The sequence below is a fragment of the Hippopotamus amphibius genome, chromosome 7 (genome assembly GCF_030028045.1).
Source record: "Hippopotamus amphibius kiboko isolate mHipAmp2 chromosome 7, mHipAmp2.hap2, whole genome shotgun sequence".
Lineage (NCBI taxonomy): Eukaryota > Metazoa > Chordata > Mammalia > Artiodactyla > Hippopotamidae > Hippopotamus > Hippopotamus amphibius.
Genome location: NC_080192.1, coordinates 9,762,672 through 9,785,925, shown reverse-complemented (window position 1 = coordinate 9,785,925; position 23,254 = coordinate 9,762,672). Strand labels below are relative to the sequence as shown.

General features: G+C 43.7%; 1 protein-coding gene across 1 annotated transcript in view; it reads right to left on the bottom strand.

Moving 5' to 3' along the window:
- FAM227A (family with sequence similarity 227 member A) overlaps nucleotides 1-23,254 on the bottom strand; it is a 77,558-nt gene that overhangs the window by 27,076 nt on the left and 27,228 nt on the right. The window contains 4 exon segments of the mRNA XM_057742647.1: nucleotides 266-423; nucleotides 9,525-9,619; nucleotides 14,930-15,017; nucleotides 22,805-22,884. Of these exon segments, the coding sequence (XP_057598630.1) occupies nucleotides 266-423; nucleotides 9,525-9,619; nucleotides 14,930-15,017; nucleotides 22,805-22,884 (421 nt within the window).

Genomic DNA, 23,254 nt, shown 5'->3' with positions numbered 1-23,254 from the left:
TTTCTGGTAGACAGGAAGAGATTATTGCACACAGGGAAATCCGACTTGCCCATGGTCCCACACAGCCAGTGCACGCGGCAGATTTGGAATTAAAATGAGCAAGATTCTGACCCATAGGCTCGTATCAATGGTCACCCTCGATAGGCCCCTACTATGTGTCAGGCGCTGTGTTAAGGGCTGGATGCCTCTCTTTTCACCCCTGCTGCTGAGAAGAGGAAGCAGGGGCCTGGAGTAATGTGTGCCTAACCCTCGGTGGAAAGGATATGGGATGGTCTTGGTTTTTTCCCTCCTAACCATCAACACGTCTTTGCCATGCTGCCGCAGAGTGGCATAGTTCAGGAGGAAGTATACAATCAGAGGGCTCTTCCCATAAATGTTGAAGAGGCTTGAAGTCATCTCAGGGCTTTTGCAGGCAGGATAGGACTGAGTAGGAAACAGAGAGGAAAAAAAAATAAAGGATATCATCATTTTTATGGCATGTATTAAGAAATGTAAAGGATCTAGTAATTCCAGTTTTAGGATGCTATCCTAAGGAAATTACCCACAAGAAAAAAAGATTTAGGCACTAAGATGTTTACTGAAGTGATAATTACTACAGCAAAAGACTAGAACCACCTAAATATTCAAGGAGATGTTGATATCTCTACCCAAAGGAATAGTATGCCACTATTAAATTGTCTATGAAGAGTTGGCACTAAAATATTATTTCAGATATAACAGTAGTTTTAAAAATCAAGATACAAAATTACATAGATAATATTATACATTTTATATAAAATAAATATAATTATATGAAATCAATCAACCAAAAAACAAAAAGATAGATAAGAGGCTGGAAGCGTAATTACCAAAATGTTAACAATTCATTCAGCAAATATTTACTGGGTGACTACTATGTTTTCACACTGATCTAGACACTGACATTTCAGCTGAGAATAAGACAAATTTCAGCCCTCACGGAGCTTGTATTACAGTTGAGAGAAAAATAATAAACAAATCAACAAATAAAAGAATAACATGATACTATGGAAAAATAAGGGCTTCAGGTAAGACTCAGGCAGGGCAAGGGGTGTGGGTGGTGGGATGGGAGACTGGGGAGGAGGGGAATCTTTTCCATGGGGTGGCCAGGGAGGACTGCCCTGAGGAGGAGCCATCCGGGCAGATCCTGAATGATGTAAGGAAGATCTGCGTGATGTTTCAGGCAAAGGAGACAGCAAGTGCAGGAGACCCCAAGGCAGACAGGAGCTTGGTGTGGCTGAGGAACAGAGACCAGGCTGGCATGGCTCAAATGAGAACAAATGATGAGGCTGAAGAAGGAGCGGGGTCTCTGTGCCACAGGAAGGAGTTAGGTTTTTCTAAGTGTGATGGAAGCCCCTGGAAGGTTTTGAGCTAGGGCACATCTGATTAATTTTTTCTAAAGATCCCTTTAACTGGGACCTCCCTGGTAGTCCAGTGGTTAAGACTCCGTAATTCCAATGCAGGGGGTGCGGGTTCAATCCCTGGTCGGGGAACTAAGATCCCGCATGCTGTGTGGCATGGCCAAAAAATACAAATTAAAAAGACATAAGAGGGCTTCCTAGGTGGCGCAGTGGTTGGGAATCCGCCTGCCAATGTAGAGGACATGAGTTCAATCCCTGCTCCAGGAAGATCCCACATGCCGCGGAGCAACTAAGCCCGTGCGCCAAAAAAAAAAAAAAAAAAAAGACATAAGAAAAAAAAAATCAAATTGTATACTTTATATGCAGTTTTTGTATGTCAATTATATGTCAGTAAAATTCTTTAAAAATTAAAAAAATTTAAAAAGTTAAAAATTTTTTAAAAAGAAGGAAAAAAACAAAAGAAAGAAAGAAAGAAAGAAAGAAAAGAAAGAAAAATGATATCTTTAACTGATGTGTGGCAAAATGACTGCAGTGGGTAAGCGTGGACATAAGAAGAGCACCTGGGAGGCCTCTGCAGTGGTTTGGGCAGTGCTGGGGCTGGGAATGGGGAGTTGGGAGAGGAGTGAGAAGTGATAGGATTTGCAACATATTATGAAAGCAGAATTGGCAGGATTTGCTGATGGAGTTGATGGAGGTGTTAGAAAGAGAGGAGTCAAGGGTGACTCTAAAGGGTTTGGTGCCAGTTGCCCAGCTGGGAAGACCTGCAGAGGAAGCGGTTGGCAGGGCAGGAAAATCAAGAGGTCTGTTTTGGATGTGCTATATTTGAGATGCTAATAGACAAGCAAGAGGAACTAGAGATCAGGGAAGAGAATAGGCAGGGGCTGAGAGTGACTTGCTTTCCTTCCTTATAGTCCTCTGCCTTTTCCCAAAAATGTCAGTAGTGATTATGTACTACTTTTGTATTTTTTTTAAAATACATTTTATTTTAAAGAAGTGGTTATAATTTAACCAGACAAAAGTTCCATCTCATGAATAAAGGCTACAGCAGCACCTAACCACACTATTCTCTAGTCCTATTCATTTTAATTGCTTAATGAGATTTCCTCTATCTATAGCAGGGTCTCTCAACCTCAGCACTTTGACATTTGAGGCCAGATTTGTTGTGGGAGACTGTCCCGTGCACTGTAGGATATTGAGTGGCATCCCTGGTCCCTACCCAATACATGCTAGTAGTACTCTGCCCCGCCCCCAGCTGTGACAACCAGGAATGTCTCCAGATGGCCACATGTCTCATAGGGGGCAAAACTATCCCCAGTTGAGAACCACTATTCTAATCCCACTGGAATCACAGGAATCACAGAAACGTGGGGTTAGTAGAGAACCTACACATCATTTAGTCCAATGACTCCTAAAAGCCCATCTCCAAGTGGGGGCCAGTCTGTGTTCAGTGGTCTCCAGCAAAATGAGGGAAACAAGGGAAAATAGAGTGTAGTAAATCTGACATATATATATATATATTTGGCCACTACCATGTGGCTTGTGGGACATTAGTTCCCTGACCAGGGCTGGAACCTGTGCCCCCTACAGTGGAAGCAGGAGTCCTAAACCCTGGACCACCAGGGAAGTCCCTGGGCTGCAGGGGCTTTAAATCAAATGTCTTGCTCCTCATGAGAGCCACAGGAGGGAGCCTCAGAGGCCTTTGCAGACTCTGCCAGCCAGAGCCTTCCTCTCATCCACCCAGTTAGAGCCAGAGCACGTGGCATAAGCTTGGTCAATTAAAACTCCGGCTTCTAGGATTTTGAGTCTTGAGTGGGGTGAAATATAGACTGCGAACACATGGGGGTTCACCCACACCAGAGATGTCACTTTGAAAAGCTGGTTCGAGGGTTGCAACTGCCTTGATTCTCCTCCTGGTCCCCTGACTGAGTTTCACACTGCCCAGCTACTCAGTGTTCTTGCAGGTTTTGCTCAAGTTGGCAGATTTTGTGACTTGTAAGCAAAGAATTCCAAGTTATACACATCATTTCAATAATATTCTCAGTACGTACTTGTCCATTTTTGCTTCCCTAATTGGAAACAAGGAATACACTCGCTTTTGAAACATCCAATTCCATTGTCAGTAAGCATCTGGTTTCTCCTCCCAGGGGAAGGGCTGGCTCAGAGCCACAGCACTGGGCAAAGACAAGCCACTGGACAAGAAGAGAGTCATTCTGGAACCTCATCTCCAAGAGGCAGGTAGAAAGCAGGGTAGGAGCTAGAGTAAAGAGGTTGGCATCAGAGACCTGGCAAGGGGAATGACATGATTTGTGAGCCAGAGCTGGAACAAGGACCAGCAGACTATCTGCATCCAAGCCAGAGGGTAGAGCTGGTTTAAAATGACAACTTGGACTCCTACAAAGTTCTTTCTTAGCCTAGATAAAAATCTGACTCTCTGTAATTCCAACCCATCTCCCTCCGGACTATGTATTACATAACAGTCCTTAAAATTTCTGAGGAGGGAATTCCCTGGCAGTCCAGTGGTTAGGAGTTGGCGCTTTCACTCCCAGGACTTGGGTTCAATCCCTGGTTAGGGAACTAAGATCCCACAAGCCGCGCAGCATGGTCAAAAAAAAAAATTGAGGAGAGTCCTCACATCTTCTCTAAGTCTTGTTTCTCCAACCTAAATATCTTCAGTGCCTTCAGTAACTCCTGGACCTGCTTTCTTTCCAGCCTGGCCCTTCTCCCTGAACACATGTTAGATGGGTCCATGTGAAGTGGGACCATCCTCTTTCTTATTCTGGGCTAATTGTATATCTTTTTTAAAAAGTTCTTTATTTTGACATTTACATATCCTTTTCTGCTATCTCTGAGAGTAAAAACATTTATTTATTTATTTATTACAAAATAAATTTCATTGTGAAAAATTCATACAATGCAGAAATGTATATAGTAAAAGATAAAAATCTCCATCCTCACTGGCATTTTCTAGGAATAAATACTACTAATGTTTTTCCATGTATCCTTCCAAGCCTTTTTATATGCACGTAATAACTTTATAGCAAAAATGTAATTCAAAAATAAAAACAGAATCATACTATACACAATGTTTTATTACTTTAATTTTTCACTCATCAGTATCTAAATACACTGCCTATAGTATTCTCTGATTTATTAATTTTAGACATTGTTGACTTACATTCTTTCATATCAGAAGGTATAAATATGTCTTGTTTTTAACAGCAACAGAGTATCTATATTATGAACATTTCACAGTTTACCTATTTATCTACTGAAATGTTAATTTTCTTCAGTTTTTGCTAGTACAGATTAATGCTGTAAGGGATGGCCTCGTATGAGCATTTCTACAGGACAGATTATTAGAAGTGAAATTGCCAGGTCTTCAGTGTATGCCATTAAAATTTTAATAGAACAGCTTAAACTCATGACAAAACATCTAAAAAATGCTAGACAAATATTCTAAAAATCCTTTTAAGTGAATGAAAGAGCTTGCAAGAAAGTAAGTAAAATCCTTTGAGGCCTAGGGAAGTAAGGGAGCCTTGAAGTTGGATGCCCTGATTGAAAACAACTTCAAAGCGAGGTGGAAAGATGGGTGTTCTTTGCTTGAGCCTGGTGTTAAGCCAAACACCTCTGCTGTTCTGTAGGTTCTTTGATGCTAATGGCTTTATCAACTTACTGATGTCTCCTATTCCTAGTGTAAAGGGATGTAAAAAAATTGACTTTGCTGGTACCAGAATTCACCAGAGGGAGGGGACTGTCCTTTCAGGGAAAGGGGAAACAAAGATTAGAGCCAAAGGCAGTGTGAGAGCTACACTGCTCTAGAGATGAGCGGGAGTTTGGGGAAAGAAGAAAGAGGAAAGTGCACAGAACTACAGAGTATGGTCTTGCAAATGGTGTGGTGACTAAAGGATTTTAAGAAGGGCAATTCATATTAAAGGCCTTTGCATTACTGTGCTATGGTCCCCCTTCTTCCCATCTCTTTAGACTTGGTGAAATCTTCCCTATACACAACACACCCATACAGACCTGGTGTGAGCATTTTTCGTGAAAGTCAAGGGAAGAGGTGGTACATGCACAGCACACGCAGGACAAAAGAGAAGCTCAGCGCCATAGTCCCCAGAGTTCAGACATGTGGGGGAGGGTATGAGGCTCCAAACCAATCGTACAGCAAATGCTTAAACCGATCTTTAATGAAATTCAAAAGAGTATGGGCTTCCTAGGTGGTGCAGTGGTTAAGAATCCGCCTGACAATGCAGAGGTCACGGGTTCGATCCCAGCTCCAGAAAGATCCCACATGCCCCGGAGCAACTAAGCCCGTGTGCCAAAAAAAAAAAAAAAAAAACAACAAAAGAGTAGAGTGACCCCTGGTGACAACTGGGTTATGTAAGTAAAGTTTTTTATTGAGAATAGGTGATAATATCAAACATTGGGGGAAAAAATGGGAGAGAATGTTTCATAATATCCTGGAGTGGTAAAGATCCTTCTTAGTAGGAAATGAAATCCAGGAGCCATAAAAGAAATGACCAATAAACATGTCTGTATAGAAATTTAAATTTTCTAACATAAAATACCATAAGTAAAGTAAAAAGACTAAATAGGAAACATTTTTTGCCAAACATATGACAAAGAATTGCGCTTCTACAAGTCAATAATGAGTAGAAGACTAAGAGGACAAGAAGAGGCATTTCATGGAAATGGAAATTCCAAAGGATTACAACTATAGGAATATAGATTTAACTTCACTCATAATTAAATAATTAATATTGAAACAATTATAACATAGCATTTTCCCCTCATCAGAATGGCAACAAATAATTTGATAACATTGGCAAAGGTACTAACATGCTGCTGGTGAGAATATAAATTGGCACAGCTTCTTTGGACAGCAATTCAAGATATACAATTGATTTAGCAATTCTACTTCTAGGAATTCTTCCTACATGTATACTTGTACATATGAGCCAAGAAGCACACAAATACTGACATGTTTAAGACAGCAGTGTTTATAACAGCGAAGACTGGGAGCACCTACATGTCCACCAACAGGAAAATGGTTAATGAATTACAGAACACAGTGCAACCTGAAGTAAGATTGTGATAGATCTGTGTGTGCTTTCATATGGAATATGCTCTAAGATATACTGAAGTCAGTACAGAGTGTGATTTAGAACATGGGATCTGGAGTCACATTGCTTGGGTTAAAATCCTGGCTCTACTCTTCTAACTCAACAACAAAAAGACAAAAACTTAATCTAAAAACAGGCAAAGGATTTGAACTGACATTTCTCTAAAGAAGGTATACAACTGGCCAATAAGCACATGAAAGGCTGTTCAGTATGATTAGTCATTAGGAAAATGGAAGTCAAAACCACAGTGAGATACTACTTCATACCAACGAGGATAACCATAACAAAAAGAATGGAAAATAAGTGTTGACGAGGATATGGAGAAATTGGAACCCTTGTATGTTGCTGGTGGGAATGTAAAATGGCACAGCCTCTGCGGAAAAGTTTGGCGGTTCCTCAAAAAGTTAGACATAGACTTACCATATGACCTGACAATGCCACTCCTAGGTGGTATATATCCAGGAAAATAGAAAACATTTATGTACACACAAAAATTTGTACATAAATTTTCACAGAAGAAATGTCATTCATAATAGCCAAAAGGTGGAAACAGCCCAAATGTCCATTAACTAGTAAATGGATAAATAAAATTTGGTATAGACATATAATGGAATACAATTCAGCCATTAAAAGAAGTGAAATACTGACATGCTACAACATGGATAAATCTTGAAAACACTATGCTCAGTGAAGGAAGTCAGTCACAAAAAAGGCCACATATTATATGATTCCCATTTACATGAAATGTCCAGAATAGGCAAATTCATACAAACTAAAACTACATTCGTGGTTTCCAGAAGCAGCAGGGGAAGGGGACCAGGGAGTGGCTGCTAATGAGTATGGGGTTTCTTTTTTGGGTGATAAAAATGTTCTGGATGTAGATAGTGGTGATGATTATACAACTTTGTGACTGTACTAAAAACCACTGAATTTTACATTAAAATGCTGAATTTTATGGTATGCGAATTATATCTTTTAAAAAATCTTAGCTCTACCACTTACTAGCTATTTGACTTTGGGCAAGATACTTAATATTTCTCAGCCTTAGTTTTCTGACCTATAAAATAGAGATAATAAATAAAACCTACTTCCTTTAGGGTTGTGTGAGGATTAAATGAATTAATATGCATGATGTGTTTAGAACAATGTTTGGTACACAGGCATTCAATAATTGTTAGCTATTGTACGTTAGGCTGAAAAAGCGAAGTGCAAAATAGTGTATATAATATACCAATTTTTGTTTAAAAACCAGTTTATATTCCTTGATATGCATCAAACATTTCCAGAAGGATATAAGGGAAAACTTTTTTTGCCTCTGGGGAGGGGACATAGGGTCTGGTGTGGAAGAGAGATTAACTTTTTATTACATATCCTTTAATATGTTTGGTTTTACCATGGGCAATGACTTTTCAATAAAAACTATGGTATTTAAAAAAAAAGAATGGGCAGTAGATTGTATCAATGCTGTGCTTTTGAAAGTGGTAGAGTCACGTGTTGGCTCTTCTGTCAGGAGCATCCAGCAGGGGGCCCCCGTGAATAGCTCAGTGAGGCACCCCCCTTCCATGTGTCTCTGCCAGGCCATTCACAGGCTACTCGGCTGCTTTGCACTCCGGTTAAAATCTGCCATCACCTGCTCTAACTGCTTGGCTTCACCACCCTATCAGGACAGATTCCAGAGTAAGAGATGACTGCTCTTCTCCTTGCCTCTATCTCTAGAGCAACCCCATGAGCCCTGTCAGGAGTAAGGACCGTAACACTGCTGGGCTTTATTTCCCCCATTTTATAGAAGAAGGTCAGAAGAGTTAAGCAACTTGCTCAAGTGACACAGCTGAGGAAATAGATACAGCACCAAGATTTGAACCCATGTCTGTCTGTCTGTCTTTTCCACCTTATGCCCTGCTACTTCTCGAAATCTTCACTGCTAAATGCTGAGGGGATTTAGGCAGTGGAATAATTATGGAGAAAGGAAGAACATTCAAGAAAACTTCTACAGGGACTTTCCTGGAGGTCCAGTGGTTAGGACTTGGCGCTTTCACTGCTGTGGCCCAGGTTCAATCTCTGGTTGGGGAACTAAGATCCCACAAGCTGCACAGCATGGCTGGAAGGAAGGAAGGAAGGAAGGAAGGAAGGAAGGAAGGAAGAAAGGAAGAAAGAAAGAAGGAAGGAAAGAAATCTTCTACAATACTTGTTATACTTGACCCAAATTCTACGGCCTGACTCCCTTGCTAGTTGGTGGCTTGGGGAAGCCCCAAAACCTCTTGCCCTGTTCAGGGTCCTAAAAGCCTCTTCCCACTACGTAAGACTGAATGTGCCATTGATATAAACTACCATGCACTCAGATTTTCAGGGAGAGGGGAGGAGAAGAGGAGAGAACACACATTAATCCTTCACCTCGTGTTCTGGAGACTGTGTTGGTGGCAAAGCTCAGAGGTTAAGAGCTTAGGCTCGGAGTCAGACAGATCTGCATGCAAGTCTTGGTTTCATCACTTATTTGCTTTGTGAATTTGGACAAATTAATTACCTGCTCTGAGCATCACTTTTCTCACTAATAAACTAAAGAATAGCAGGAGTAATTATCTCGAAGGACTGTGACAGTAAAATAAAATACACCGTATGCACAGGTTTAGTATAGCACCTGACATGCAGTGAGCAAGTGTTCATTATGTGTTAATTATCATCACTACCTCAGGTAAACTTCATAAGAACACCAGGACCTAGGAATTACTGTCCCCATTTTATAGAGTAGAAAACTGAGACTCAGTGCTGTCTTTCCACTACATCCAGGCTCTTGTTCAAGCAAGTAATTTAAATCCTGGAGAAATCCAGAAAAAATGCTCACGCAACTGGTGCCTACCTCAGTCAGTAATTATCCTCAGGAGATATCCTTATTGTATCACCCCAGCCTACAATCAGAAATGCCCCAATTCTTACCCTGACATCTTCACAGAACTAACTTTTCTAGCCAGATCTCCTAGTCCCCTTTAAATCATCTCTACTATTAAATCTGCAATCACAATCTCACCAGCTTAGGAAGCGTATTCTCAAGTTCTCTTGCTGCTGATATCCTCTTGACTTGGTGGGTTGCTTTCCTCAAGACCAGAGTCTGATAATTATGCTCTGTCAATGCAATATTAGCAAAAAATGATCAACAGAGCTTGTCAGCTATGATGAGAAAGAGCATATCGTAGATCTCAGCTTCCTATTAATTTGTGAAAATACCTGGGTATATTCAGATCACTGGGAGATGCTAGAGGAAGTCGTTCAGGTAAATTCATAGAATTTATACTTGCATTTTAGCCAGATATACACTTGTGACCATATATTTGTCCATTTACTAATCTATCTGCCCATCCTTCTATCCAACCATCCAACATTTTACTGAGCTTTTTCTATGCGCTAGGCCTGTGCTAGGTGCTGGAAGTAGACTATCTTCAAGGAACTCACAGCTTAGTAAGAAAAAAGACATAAATAAGAAGCATAACACTGGGGCTTCCTAGGTGGCGCAGTGGTTAAGAATCCGCCTGCCAATGCAGAGGTCACGGGTTTGATCCCAGCTCCAGGAAGATCCCACATGCCGCGGAGCAACTAAGCCCGTGTGCCCAAAAAAAAAAAAAAAAAAAAAAAAAAGAAGCATAACACTAACTCAGGTGCCATCATAGAATTCTCTGTGTGATACAATATGGTTCCAGAATAAGGAAGAGGGAGCCTAAAGACTTTAAAAATGCTATGCAGAATCAGGAAGGGTGTTGTGATTAAAAGAGAAAAAAATATCCAACTCTTGCATAAAGTTAATAGAGTTTTTCTGTGGAAAGTTAATAGAGAATATCTTAAAGACAGGCAGAGAGAAACAACAGATTATCTATAAACAGATAGCAATTAGAATGACTACAGAGTTCTCAACAGTAGCAATGGAAGCTAGAAGACGACAGTGGAATGAAATCACCAAAGCATTAAGGTAAACTTGTATACCCAGCAAAACTATCCTTTAAGAGCAAAGATGAAATAAAGATGTTAATAGGAAAACAAAAACCAAGGGAATTTACCAAGAGACCTGCAGTAAGGAACTGCTAAAGATTCTGTCTCTCTCTCCATGTATATAATATAGGAAATTACAGAGAGGAGAGAGATCAAGAAAGGAATCCCAAATAATTGTGTATGGATGCACATGCTCACCCCTGAGCTGTACATATAAATGTGTATCCAACCCTAAACAGATAGCTTTGAGAACTGAACTGCAGGGTAGATTACTTTTCAAGTCTCAGAAGCACACATTTTTAGGAGAGATCAAAATAGCACTGTAAAAGTTTTAAAAACTGAACTGACATTGAAACCACAATCTATAAAACTTATGACCTGAGCCTAATTGGGTGAATTGCCTGCTAACACAAAAGGAAACAAAACACTCCAACCTTCTTCATATATTTAAACAAGACTCAAAATGTTCAAAATATCCAGAATAGAATCCAAAATTACTTGACCTACAAAGCACCAGAAAAGACTGATAAATTCTCAAGGGAGAAAGACAATCAGCATCACCAATCCTGAAATGACTCAGATGTTGAAATCATCAAAGGCTTTAAGGCAGCTATTATAACAATGCTTTAAAAAGTAAGGATGAACACTTTTGAAAGAAATGAAAAAATAAAAACTCTCAGCAGAGAAATAGAAGCTATGACAGAGAATCAAACAGAAATTTTACAACTGAAAAATACAATAACTGAAATAAAAAATTGACTGGATGGGATCAATACCAGAATGGAGGTGATGGAGGAAAGAGACAATGAACTTGAAGACAGATCAATAAAAATTATCCAATTTGTGTGGTGTTTTCTAACACTACATATATGGTTTTCCACACCAATTCTCTGAAATAAACTGGGCATCTAACAATTTAATTCAATTCCAAATCTACCTGGAATTAGCGTCATATCCCACTAGTTAAAAGACTCAATCCAACAAGACTGTCCCCACTTCAGGCATCAGTGTCAAGTGGGGGGCCTGGGCCACCCATGCTTCTATCTAGCCAACTACAAATTTGGGGATTCCCATGACCCCTTCAGTTTCAATAATTCAGTAGAATGGCTCACAGAACTCAGGAAAGTGCTATACTTACTCTTACAGGTTTATCAAAAAAGACACAACTCAGGAACAACTAAATGGAAGTGAGACAGGCCATGGTGTGGGGGGCTGGGGCATGGAGCTTCCATGCCCTCTTCAGGCACTTCACCTTCCAGGCACATCAATGTGTTCAGTAACCTGGAAGTTCACCAAATCACATTGTTCAAGAGTTTTTATAACTCAATTTCCAATCTCTCTCTCCTCCCTGGAGGTTGGGAGTGGTGAGGTTGAAAGTTTCCACCCTCTAATCATATTTGGTCTTTCTGATAACTGGATCCCATCCTGAAGCTATCTAAGGCCCCAACCTGAGTCACCTTATTAGGATATACTCAGGTGGGGTTGGAAGATACTAACAATGAATAATAAAAAAACATTCCCATCACTCAGGAAATCCCAAGGGTTTTAGAGGCTCTGTGCCAGGAACTGGGGACAAAGACCAAATCTATATTTTTATTACATACACAATCTGAACAATGTAGAGACAAAAGACTGGAAAAAATGAACAGAGCCTCAGGGACCTATGGGACAACATCAACAGGTCAAAAATTGTGTCATCAAAGTCCTAAAAAGAAAGGAAAAAGGGTGTGGTACCAAAAAATTAAAAAATGAAAAAAACTGAAAAACCAATGTCTGAAAACTTCCCAAATTAGTCAAAAGACATTAACTTACAGTTTCAAGAAGCTCTGCAAACCCCAATCAAGTCAGAGTCAAAGAAACCCATGCCCGAACACATCGTAATCAACCAGTTGAAAGGCAAGACAAAGAAAATATCTTGAGGGCAGTCTGAGAGAAATGCTTGACACAAAAAGAGAACAAGAATTTAAATGACTGTGGATTTCTCATCATACCATTGAGGCCAGAGGCTGTGGAACAACATTTGAAAGTGCAGAAAGAAAGGAACTGTCAACCCAGAATTCTATATCCAGAAAAAAATATCCTTCAGGAATGAAGGTGAAATATAAAGACACTCTCAGAAGAAAGAAAACTAACAATTCATTGCCAGCAAACCTATTTGAAATGAAGGGTTTTCTTTTCTTGGGGGTGGGGGGGTGGGGTAAGAAGGAAAATGATACCAGAGGGAAACTTGGAACTTCAGGAATGAAGAAAAAGCAACAGAAACTGTAAATATCTGGTTATATATAGTAAGTATGATATATGTAGTAAATATAGAATATAAATAATAAAGCTAGAATCCATATTGTAAATCTGTCTGGTTATATTTAGTAAATATAATACTGTATTTTCCTCCCCTTACATTCTTTACAATATGTGTGATAATCACTTTGGAATGCCGTCTGGCAGTTCCTCAAAATGTTAAACATATGACCCAGCAATTCCACCCCAGGTATACATACACCTAAAAGAAATGAAAACATATGTCTACACAAAAACTTGTACATGAGTGTTCACAGCAGCATGATTTATAATAGTTACAAAGTGGAAACAACCCAAAGTGAATAAAAATAAAAACACTGTATCTAAAACATTTGTGGGATGCCTAGTGTTCAGAAGGAACTCTATAGCAGGGGGCCCCAACCACTGGGCCGTGGATGGTGGATCGGTACTGTCAGGAATCAGGCCGCACAGCAGGAGGTGAGGAGCGGGCAGAGAGCGGAGCTTCATCGGCTGCTCCCCATTGCTCCCCATCCCTCTCATTACTGCCTAAACCATCCCCCCCACCCCCACCCCCCGCCCCGTCTGTGGAAAAATTGTCTTCTATGAAACCAGTCTCTGGTGCCAAAAAGGTTGGGGACCACTGCTCCATAGCATTAAATGCTCATATTAGGAAAAAAGGTCTCATTTTCACTCAGTTCAAAATATTTTCTAATTCCCCTTGATACTTCGTCTTTGACTCACAGGTCTACGTGAATTGAATATATATGTACATTTTGGGGACTTGCAAAGTCTCCCACAAACATTTACCTGTATCTGGAACCCCTTCTATACCTCTCAATGAGTGGTCCCCAAGTTCTGGGTTTTTTAACAGCTTTACTAAGAGATGTAGTTCACATACATCTCTGAGCCTCCATTTCTCCATCAAGAAAAAGGACTGCTTAACTTTTTCGAATACTGATGACATGTGTGAAATGGTCCAGAATGATACTTAAGTGTTTATGTTCTAACTCAGTTTTCCTAGGTTCTATATTTGTCTATTTGGCATCCATTAATGACAGTGCCAAACTAACGGCCAAAGTTGTTTATATCTCCCCCATGATCCAGAGCCCATACACTGAATTACCTCCTTGACGTAACTCTCACACCAAGCCAACAATTTGCCCTGACTTCCATCAACCCAGGCCCAGGTGCCAGACAACTAGGGACAGCCCTTATACTCCAAAGCCCGCTAGAATCAGTCAATATACCCAATCCTAGATGTTTATCCAGTCATGTCTTGCCTTTGCCAAGGAAATCCCAGTAAAGGCTGTGGTCTATGCCTTTCCCTTGCTCCTTTTCAAACTGAGGGGGGGGTCTGGGCACCTGGAAGGCCTCCTTTTGTTCACCATTTCTTATAGGCAAGACTCCAGCCTCCATGACCGTCCCAAGATTAAAGGGACCACCTGAGATGAGATTAAGGGAGTGAGTGCAGGCCCTGCACACACCCTAATCTTGTCAGAGATCCAACCTCTGAACCACTGTTATAAAACCCTTCATCAAATCCTCTGGGGTTGGGACACACAGTTTTTTGAGGCAGAAGCCCAGTGTGTCCCCCTTTGCCTGGCAAAGCAATAAAGCTCTCCTTTCCTACTTCACCCCAAACTCTGTCTCCAGGATTTGATTTGGCACCGGTGGACACAAAAGCTGAACTTTCAGTAGCAATTTCTGCCTCCTGACCGACCCTGGAGCTTCCTCCCATCGCCCTGCAGGGTGAGCCATGGCTCCCATTTCTAGAACTGAGAGTAACTAAGTTTTCTTACAATGGCACTGACCTGTGTAGTCACTCAAGTCACCTTTGTAAATTAACACCCGGGCACAAATCAGTTTCTAACTCAATAAATGCTGGTTCCTGATGGGGGAGAAGAGCAGTAATCGTATCTGAGACTTATTTTCTTCCACTGCCAACAACTTCTCTTCCCCACAGATATCAGCACTATGCTGATATCCATTATCACAAAAGTGGAACTTAGTGCTTACTAAACAGGAAAAGACAATTATGTCTTCTCCTAAGATATTGATTAAGGCCAAAGCCCAAGGCAAGAACCACAGGCGTAAATGAGGGTGGCAGATTAGGTTCAAAACCCCCCAAGAAACTAGGGTTTTGGAGATAACAACTAAATGGAAAGCCTACATTCCCCCTTTAAGTTAATGTACCTTTTGAGGTATTCTGCATATGTGAGCCATCCATTGAATTCTTGGGGGCAAAACAGGCTCTCTCATGGGTTGAATTCATATCAGAAGACTCCAGGAGGAAAAAACAACAACAACAGAAGAACAAATTTAGTAAAACTGGTACTGAGAGGAACACAAAAAGTTTACACACAATTTCCTAGATATTTTTCATTGTTCTCAGTAAAGGAACATGTAGAAGGAGACCTTACAGGCACAGCTCGACAACTCAGCCCTCCATCCTGAGAGCACAGTGGAATGCAGATGTAGAAAACATGTGAGCTGAGGACTGAGGCAGACTGCGGTTGCAGTCCCAGCCCTGCCACTCAATGGCTGGTGACCTTGGGCAAGTCGTTGAACCTCTCGAGATTGCCGTGGTTTCCTCGTGGGGTTCTCATGGGGATTAAGTCAGCTAATGCGTGCAGAGTGCAGGAGCCGCTGCTCCTGGTAAGTGCTCCGCGGACACTGCATGCTTGTTTATGCAATCACTCACATCTCCTTCAGGAAACGTTTCGTTGAGTAGCTACTAATGTGTCTGGCACTAGGCAGAACCTGAAACCTAGTCCCTGCTTAGAGGAGCTCTCAGTCTAGCAGGGGAGGTAACAGTAAATAGACAATTATGCTACGATGTGGAAAGCACCGCCTATTTATTAGAGGTAATGTAATTTAGTATTAGGTTTGTATGTGAGTCACAGAGACTCAAAATTAATAGTGGCTCAAACTGGGTAAAAATTTCTCTCCCACACAATGGTCTGAAGGTAGGCAATTCAGGGTTTATATGTTATTTCTGCTGTGATAAGTCCATAAGGACTCCAACTTCTTCCAGCTCAGTTTCACCTTTCCCAACATGGGACCCTTGTTCTTAGGGTCCAAGATGACAACTAGAGCTCCAGTCATCACATTCACATTCCAGACAGCAGAATGGAGAAAAGGGCAAAGAGATGCCGCCAAATGAGCTGTCTTTTGAAGGAGGGCTCCCAGACACTGCCACATGGCATATCTGCTTGTATTTCATTAACTGGAACTTAGTCACATGGCTACACATTGATGTAAGGGAGGTGAGGAAATGTAATCTTTATTTTATAGGCTCTATTTTTTTAATAGAGGGAGGAAACAACAAATACTGGGGAACAGCTAATAGTCTGTCACCAGCAGTACCAACAGAGTATTCTAGGAAGCCAGAGTGGTGAATGTTTGATTCTGTCTGGGGCAGAGCTGGAGGGCTTCCAAGGAGAGAAGACACTTTTGTTCTATCTTTAAGGATGCGTAGGAGTTTGGCATGTTAAACAGATGGCCCACCAAGTGGCAGACAGCAGCCCACAGCCTCAACAATCATCACTCTGCTTTCATATAAATATGATATTTGAATGGGAAGAAGAAAGCTGAAAGGACTTCCCATCCACCATGCAGCTGGTTGTCCAATAGCTACTGATTTTTTATAGTGTTGAAGTGGTTACTTGGATTTGTTAGAGAGAAGACACTCCCAGGGCTCAATGAAGCACCACACTCATTCTTAACAGGCCTTGGAAAGACTTGTCATGGAGCAGAGACTAGACACAAGGAGATGGGCTTAGCTGAAGCTATCAGAGCCTCGTATGTGTTGGAGAGGCAGCAGGATGATGCAGAAAGAGCTCAGAATGACAGTGTCCTGATGTCAGCTGAAGTCAGCTGCGCAGCCTGGGGCAAGTTTTCACCAGTTTGAGTCTCTTTCTCCCTTTGTCAAATAAAGATAATAATCACCTACCATACAGGCATACTGTGAGGACCAGGAGGATATATGCAGAGGAAATCTGCACGTGGTGGACTCTCCAAAGTACTTTCCCACCCACTCTCTTGTGTTCTGACCAGCAACCACCCTCTGAGCATGTGAGGCAACGTGACTATTGTTGGGATGGGGGGTAAACTAAGACTTCTCTGGGACCTCCATCCCACCATGGCACAGAGGAGATGGAACGCTTCCACCCCGTGTCACCCTGCCGCTCAGATTCCACACACTGAGGGCTTAGCTGTGATGGGACAGAGCAGCAGGGAAACCTGCTTTTGAGCCAATGTGAGATTCAATCTGAGGATGCCCAGAAACGTCTGCGAGGGAAGCGGGCTTTGCAGATCTGGTGTTAGCAGGTACGGGAATGAGCTGCAGGAATCTGGGTCATTATTGTTAAATGACCCTTATGTACCCATGCTCTGGAACTTGGGACAATTCTGGTTAAAATGAACAAACATTCTGACAGGACATGGCTAGACAACAATGTATGGGACATCTCCTATTCCTAGACTGAATCTATAAGAATTAATACCAGTCATGATGCCCATTTTGCAAAGAACACAGAGGCTCAGATGTTTTCAAAGCTATATAACTAATAGGTGGCATGACCTAGATGAAAATTTAGTTCTTCTGGAACCAAGCCTAGTATGTCTTTCTGCCTTTGACTGTGGCTACACGGTGGCCACTCACTTGTAGTTCCCGTATTTTGTCACAAATATATGAAACTTTGCTAGAAACTGTTTTTTCTCTAACCCTGGCCTCTCCTTTGGTCCAGCTTTGTATGTTTAACTACCTACTTGACATCTCCCTTTGCACTTCTCACAGGCATCTTAAAGTTAACAAGTTCAAAACTGAACTTGATGGCTTTCCCCTACCCCTGATCCTACACTTTCCATCTCACAAACCCCACACACCTTCAGCTGCTTAAGCCACACTAGCACGCATACTTGACTCTTCCCTCTCTTTCCCCTCCATCCCACTCCTAAAGCCAATCCATTAGCAAATGCTGAAAGCTGGATCTCCAAAACACATTCCAGGTCTCTCTGTGTCTTGCCTCCTGCTGTCACTGCCTCTTTCTTGGACAAGTACAAAAGCCTCCTAACTGGTCTTCTGCCCACTTCCTTCCATTATATTCTCCATATTCAGAAGACACTGTGATCTTCTAAAAATTAGAAATCAGACCATGTCATCCCCCTATTTAAATGGAGTCCCATAGCACTGAAATTATATCCATGCTCCTTACTATGACCCATCCAACTCTGCAGAATCCAGCCCCTGCCACTTCTCCAGCCCCGACTCCTGCTCCTCTTCCACACACACGCTGGGCTACAGCATCACTGGCCTTCTCTGTGTTCCCTGAATATCTCAACTCCACCCCGCCTTTTTTTTTTTTTTTTGCCTCAGGGCCTTTGCACATGCTGTTCCCTTTTCCGGGAAGGTTCTTTCGTTCACTTTTCTAATGGCTGAATCCTTTTCATCTTTTGGTTCTCAGCTGAAGTGGCACTTTCTGGGGGTGTTATTTGTCACATGTTCTTCACATACATGAGACGCAGCCCCAAGGTGAAAGACTTAAGCTGCTCTCCCAGCTTCTTTTGTGGCTGCGGTGCAGACATCGTACCTGGGCTCTAGCCCTCAGATGCAACACACCTGCCTTAGACTTCAAGATGGAAATGAGCGGGGAGGGTGGGGGGGGCTTGGGGGGGGGCGTCAAGGAAGGGAGGGAAGATGGGGATATGTGTATAAAAACGGATGATTGAACCTGGTGTACCCCCCCAAAAAATAAATAAATAAAAAAATAAAAAAAAATAAAAATAAAAAAAAAAGATGGAAATGAGCAATGTGAGGAAATGGGGGACCAAGTGAACTCTAGCTTTTGGACAGACTGTTGACATGGGCAACTGGCTTTTCAAGAAAAGCAGAGTGGAGCTTTGAGCATCAGTTCCCGTTACCATGGGCTGGCGTAAAGCAGCGTACCTTTGTAGGAGTGTACAGTTTGGGCATCGTTCTTGGTGGTATGGCCTCTGAAACCAAGGCACTGGCCCATCCTGGGGAGCCGTGCACCACTAATACGCTTTAATACATTCTTCCTGTTTAAAGTAGCTGGAATAGATTCCGTTGTTTGCAAATAAGAACTCTGATGATGATTCCTCCTTACAAAGGTCTTGTTTGACTATTCTCTCATTTTATTTAATGAACAAATGACCCACTCTCTCATAGGAGCCCTTATTTATAGCTGAGTCTCAGGGCAGAAGCCAGATATACAGTTAGATGCTTTTTCATTCCCACTGCGCAAATGCCCGACACGCAGTGGAAGAAAGGCAGACCACAGGTCAGAGACTTAAAATGACTGCCACTCATGCCCCCGAACTGTGGACTCCTAGACGGATTGCTGCCATTGAAGAGCACTTTGAACACAGCCAACTATTTCCTTCAGCAGATGGGAAAGCGCGTCTGCTAAAAACAAGAGAGAGGATCTGCCCCCACCGGGAATTCGATGACTCCCTCCATCCCGGTTTGCCCAGTAAAACTTCAGCTGCTTTTAAGGTTGGAAAGCTTTTGATTATTTCTATTTCTGGGGCAGAAAACTGATCCTCTTAGTTGGCTTTCTGTCAGAAGATTTTACGTATTCCAGTACAAAGAAAATACATTTGTTTGACACAGTTGTGACAGGCAGTGCAAAAACACTGAATAATATTTTGATCTCGGTCTGGGAGTGACAGCTGTCCCTCCACGGTGCCTGTTTTGCCTGTACTTTTGGAGGCTGACATTTATAAGAGCACCATTATATGCTAAGCACAGGGTGAAGAGTTTACACAGATGACCTCCTTTGTGAAGGCAAGAGGTGTTTGTTGTCTTCTTCGTGCCTGGTCTATTCTAGGAGCTTGAGATAGAACAGGGATAAAGGAAATGAGGTCCTGTTCTCATGGAGTTTACATTCTAATAGGGGGAGACAGATACTAAATGACATGCAAATCCTGCAGGAAGAATAGCAGAGTGTGAATCCTAACAGACAACATGGTGACAGAGCGGCCGGGACCCAGGGATGCCACTAAGGCAATGACTGGAAATTGGAATCTGAAGGACAAAGAGGAGCCAGTCCTTCCCTGAGGACAGCACATTTCAGGCAAAGGTGACAGCTGGTGACCCAACAGGACACAGGCCTGGAGTGTCCCAGAGGCAGAAGGAAGTGCAGTGAGGGAATGGAAGTGAGGAGGCTGGAGAGAGAGAGGTGGTGGTTGGATTTTGCAGGGCAGTTTGGGTCAGGTTGAGGCACCTGGATTTCACTTGAAGGGCACTGGAGAAGCTGCTGAGGTTTAAGCAGGGAACATCTGGTGTCTGTCTGTCAAAGGTCACTCTGGTCGCTGTGTGGAGACTGGGCTGGGGCTAAGAATAAAGGAAAGGAGCCCGGGAAGAGGCTACTGCCATAAGTCAGGAGAGGAGAGACGCCGGGGCTAGGAATCAGCTCTCTCCCCACCTCCTTTGCTAAGTTGGGAGCCTCCGTGGGAGGCCAACAGGGTAGTTGCATAGACCTGCCTGAGTCCCGAGAGAGGCCAGGGTGTGGAGGGAGATTTCAGTGTTACCGGCATATGCGTGGCATTTAAAGCCATCAGACCAGATGAGACCACCTGGGAAGAATATGTAAGTAGAGGGGGAGGGGCCAGGCCAGGGCTGACTGACAGGCAGGGAGCCAGCAAGGCAGGCGGAGGAGGGGCAGCCAGCCCGGAAGGAAGACCTTTGAAAAGTCTGGCAATGTAGAAGCCAAGAGAAAAAAGCACTTCAAGAAGATGGGAGCAGCCAACCACATGAAACAGACTAGAAGAGTGAACAGATCAGGGGCCAGACGGGGGTGGCGAGAGCAGGCGTAGAGGCGCACGGAGGGCCGGAACCCACTGGCGTGGCTGAGGAAAGGAGACACCGGTGCAGGCGAGTCTTTCAAGAAATTCTGTGGGAAAGGCAGCAAGAGACGGGGGTGCAGAGACAAAGGGGATTTTCTTTGTAAAAGCAACAGATGCTAGAGGACTGTTCAGCGATGGGAGTGATCCAACAGAGCGGGAGAAGAAGAGGATGCAGGAAAAGAGGGTGCTGAGAGCAGGAGTGGAAGCTGAGGGGGCGAGGTCCAAGCACATGTGGGGACCAGGGCCCTTCCTCTGGGGGCACCGGGACAGCAGCCGGTGAGGGTACAGATGCGGCAGGCTGTCTCGCCTTCCTGCTGACTGCTTCTCATTTCTCAACGAAGACACTGCCTGGGAGATGCTGGGGTGGAGGGAGAGTGGGAAAGGCCGACTGCAGTGGGAGAATTCCGCACGGGGAGCAGAGTGAATTCAGGGCTGGAGGAATGGGAGCCTGGACACGCTGCGAAGGCGTGGTAGCGCAGGCGGGCAGGGCTGAGTGCCCAGCTGAGACGTGTGGCCGAGGACTTACAGGGGGGCTGGCCACGCAGTCAGCTGCACTGCAGTCTTCACAGTGCCAGGAAGAAGGCACTGGTGTTACTGTTCTCATTTCACACCTGCAGAAACCAAGCCTCAGGAGAGTTAAGTAACTTGTCTGAGTCTGCACAGCTAGAATCTGAACCCGAGAGACCGGCTTCCTAGCCAGAGGTTGTCAACCCCTGTGGAGACATGAAGATTTTTCAAGGAACAGTGGGACTGCCGGTTCTGAGAACATCCATTTCCAGATCCTTCAGTTGCTGTTTTCTACGAGTGATGGTCCTGAGAACTTGCAGGTGTTTGTAGTAGCCCTTATTCCACTACACAGAAGAAAGGCACACCTCCACTCATCCCAAATATCCCTTTGGTGAAGGTTCCAGGGTGGAAACACTCCCATTTCTGCACCAAACAAAGGGGGCAGTTGTTCTAACAACAGAGCAAGCCTCATATGCTACTTGCCAAGAACGGAGCATGAGAAATGTGGATGTCAGTCCAGAGCTCAAGGAGTAGCAGGGGAGAGCGCCATGATCAAAGTAATCACCAAATAACTACATAAGTGCTCTGCAGGAGAGAGATGTGGGCACAGGTGACAGGACGGCCGACCCTGAGGACCAGGACCTCAGCTGAGACCAAAGGATAAGTATGTGTCCCCTAAAACAGGGGCGACAGACTTCTGCAAAGAGCCAGACACTGAATGCTTCCAGCTTTGCAAGCCACCGAGTCTCTATAGCAACTACTCAACTCTGCCACTGCAGCGCAGAGAGAGTCAAAGGCAGCAGTCAACCAGTGGCCATGACCGTGTGTCAATAAGGTTGTATTACAAAAACAGGCAGTGGAAGGCCTCATTCTTAGTTTGCCTGGACATTCATCAGAAAAAATAGGCCTTGGTTGGTAGCGTTGGCTGACTCTGAGCTCCCAATGGGCGGAGATGCTGACAACGATGAGGGCAGTGGTGGAGGGCACTTTCCTGGGATGAGACAAGCAGCAGGTGCAGAGGCATAGTTAGGGGGTGTGGTGTCTACAGGGAAAAAGGTCCCTGCAGCAGGAGCCCCAGAGCCCGGGAGGGTGGCGATGGGGCTGGCCAGACATGGCAGAGCCGCGCAGGGCCGTCTACCCCAAGGCAGCAGGAAGACTTCTGAGGCTTGGAAGGCTGAGAGGAGAGTGTTTAGGGTCAGGGGAGTAGGGTAGGGCCAGGTGGTGACGGGATGATGTAATTAGACTTGTGTTTTGATAAAACTGCAGGGGTACGAGAGCCTGAGGGAGACAGGAGCCTACTGCACTCGTGAAGGGAGCTCAACCTGGAGTGTCGAGAGTGGGAGAGGAATGGTGGGGCTGCACGCTACGCAGAAGGGCAGAGGAACCGGGAGAGAGGAGGAAGGTGTCGGGAGGATGGCCAGCTTCAGGCTTGAGATGAGGATCATTGGGGAAGAGAAAATATAGAAGCACCTGTGCTGCAGCCTACACTTGAAGACTGCTTCCGTTCCTCTCTCCTCCCAATCCCTGCATTTCCAGCTGCCCTTTAGTGCCCTGCTCATCCATGCAGATCTGGAGGACTAGCAGGGCCCCTCCCTGAGATGATGGGGCAGGGACTGCAGAGATGTGGAACCAACCGGAAGTCACTGAAGCTCAGGGGACTCCAAGGGTTCTGAGTCTGTGCCTCACACTCACCTGAGGGCAGCAGACCTTCCTGCTCTGGGCGGACTTCCGGCCGGAGTTTCTCCTAGAAGTGAGGAAAGAAAAATCTCTTCCTGAGGAAGAGAAAAAAAGCAGTTCTTCAGTTCCTTCTGTCTTGGGGGTGACACTGCAGAGCAGGAACTTTGAGACAGCCCCCTCCCTGGAGGCAATAGCAACAGCGAGAGGACTGGCCTCAGGCAAACCAGAGTCTCTCTGTCATTCCACCTGCTGAGTGACCTCTGGCAAATGACCTAACATCTGTGATCCTGTGAAAGGGTGTGAACACTAACTACCTTGAAGGGCAGATGAGCCAATTAAAGGATATGATGTGTGCAGAGAGTACACAGGGCAAGCACTCAACCCACAAGGGGAAAAAAAAAAGCACTGGCTTCAAAAGAAAAACAAAACCTCATAATCTTGCAAAACTGAAATGAATAAATGTTG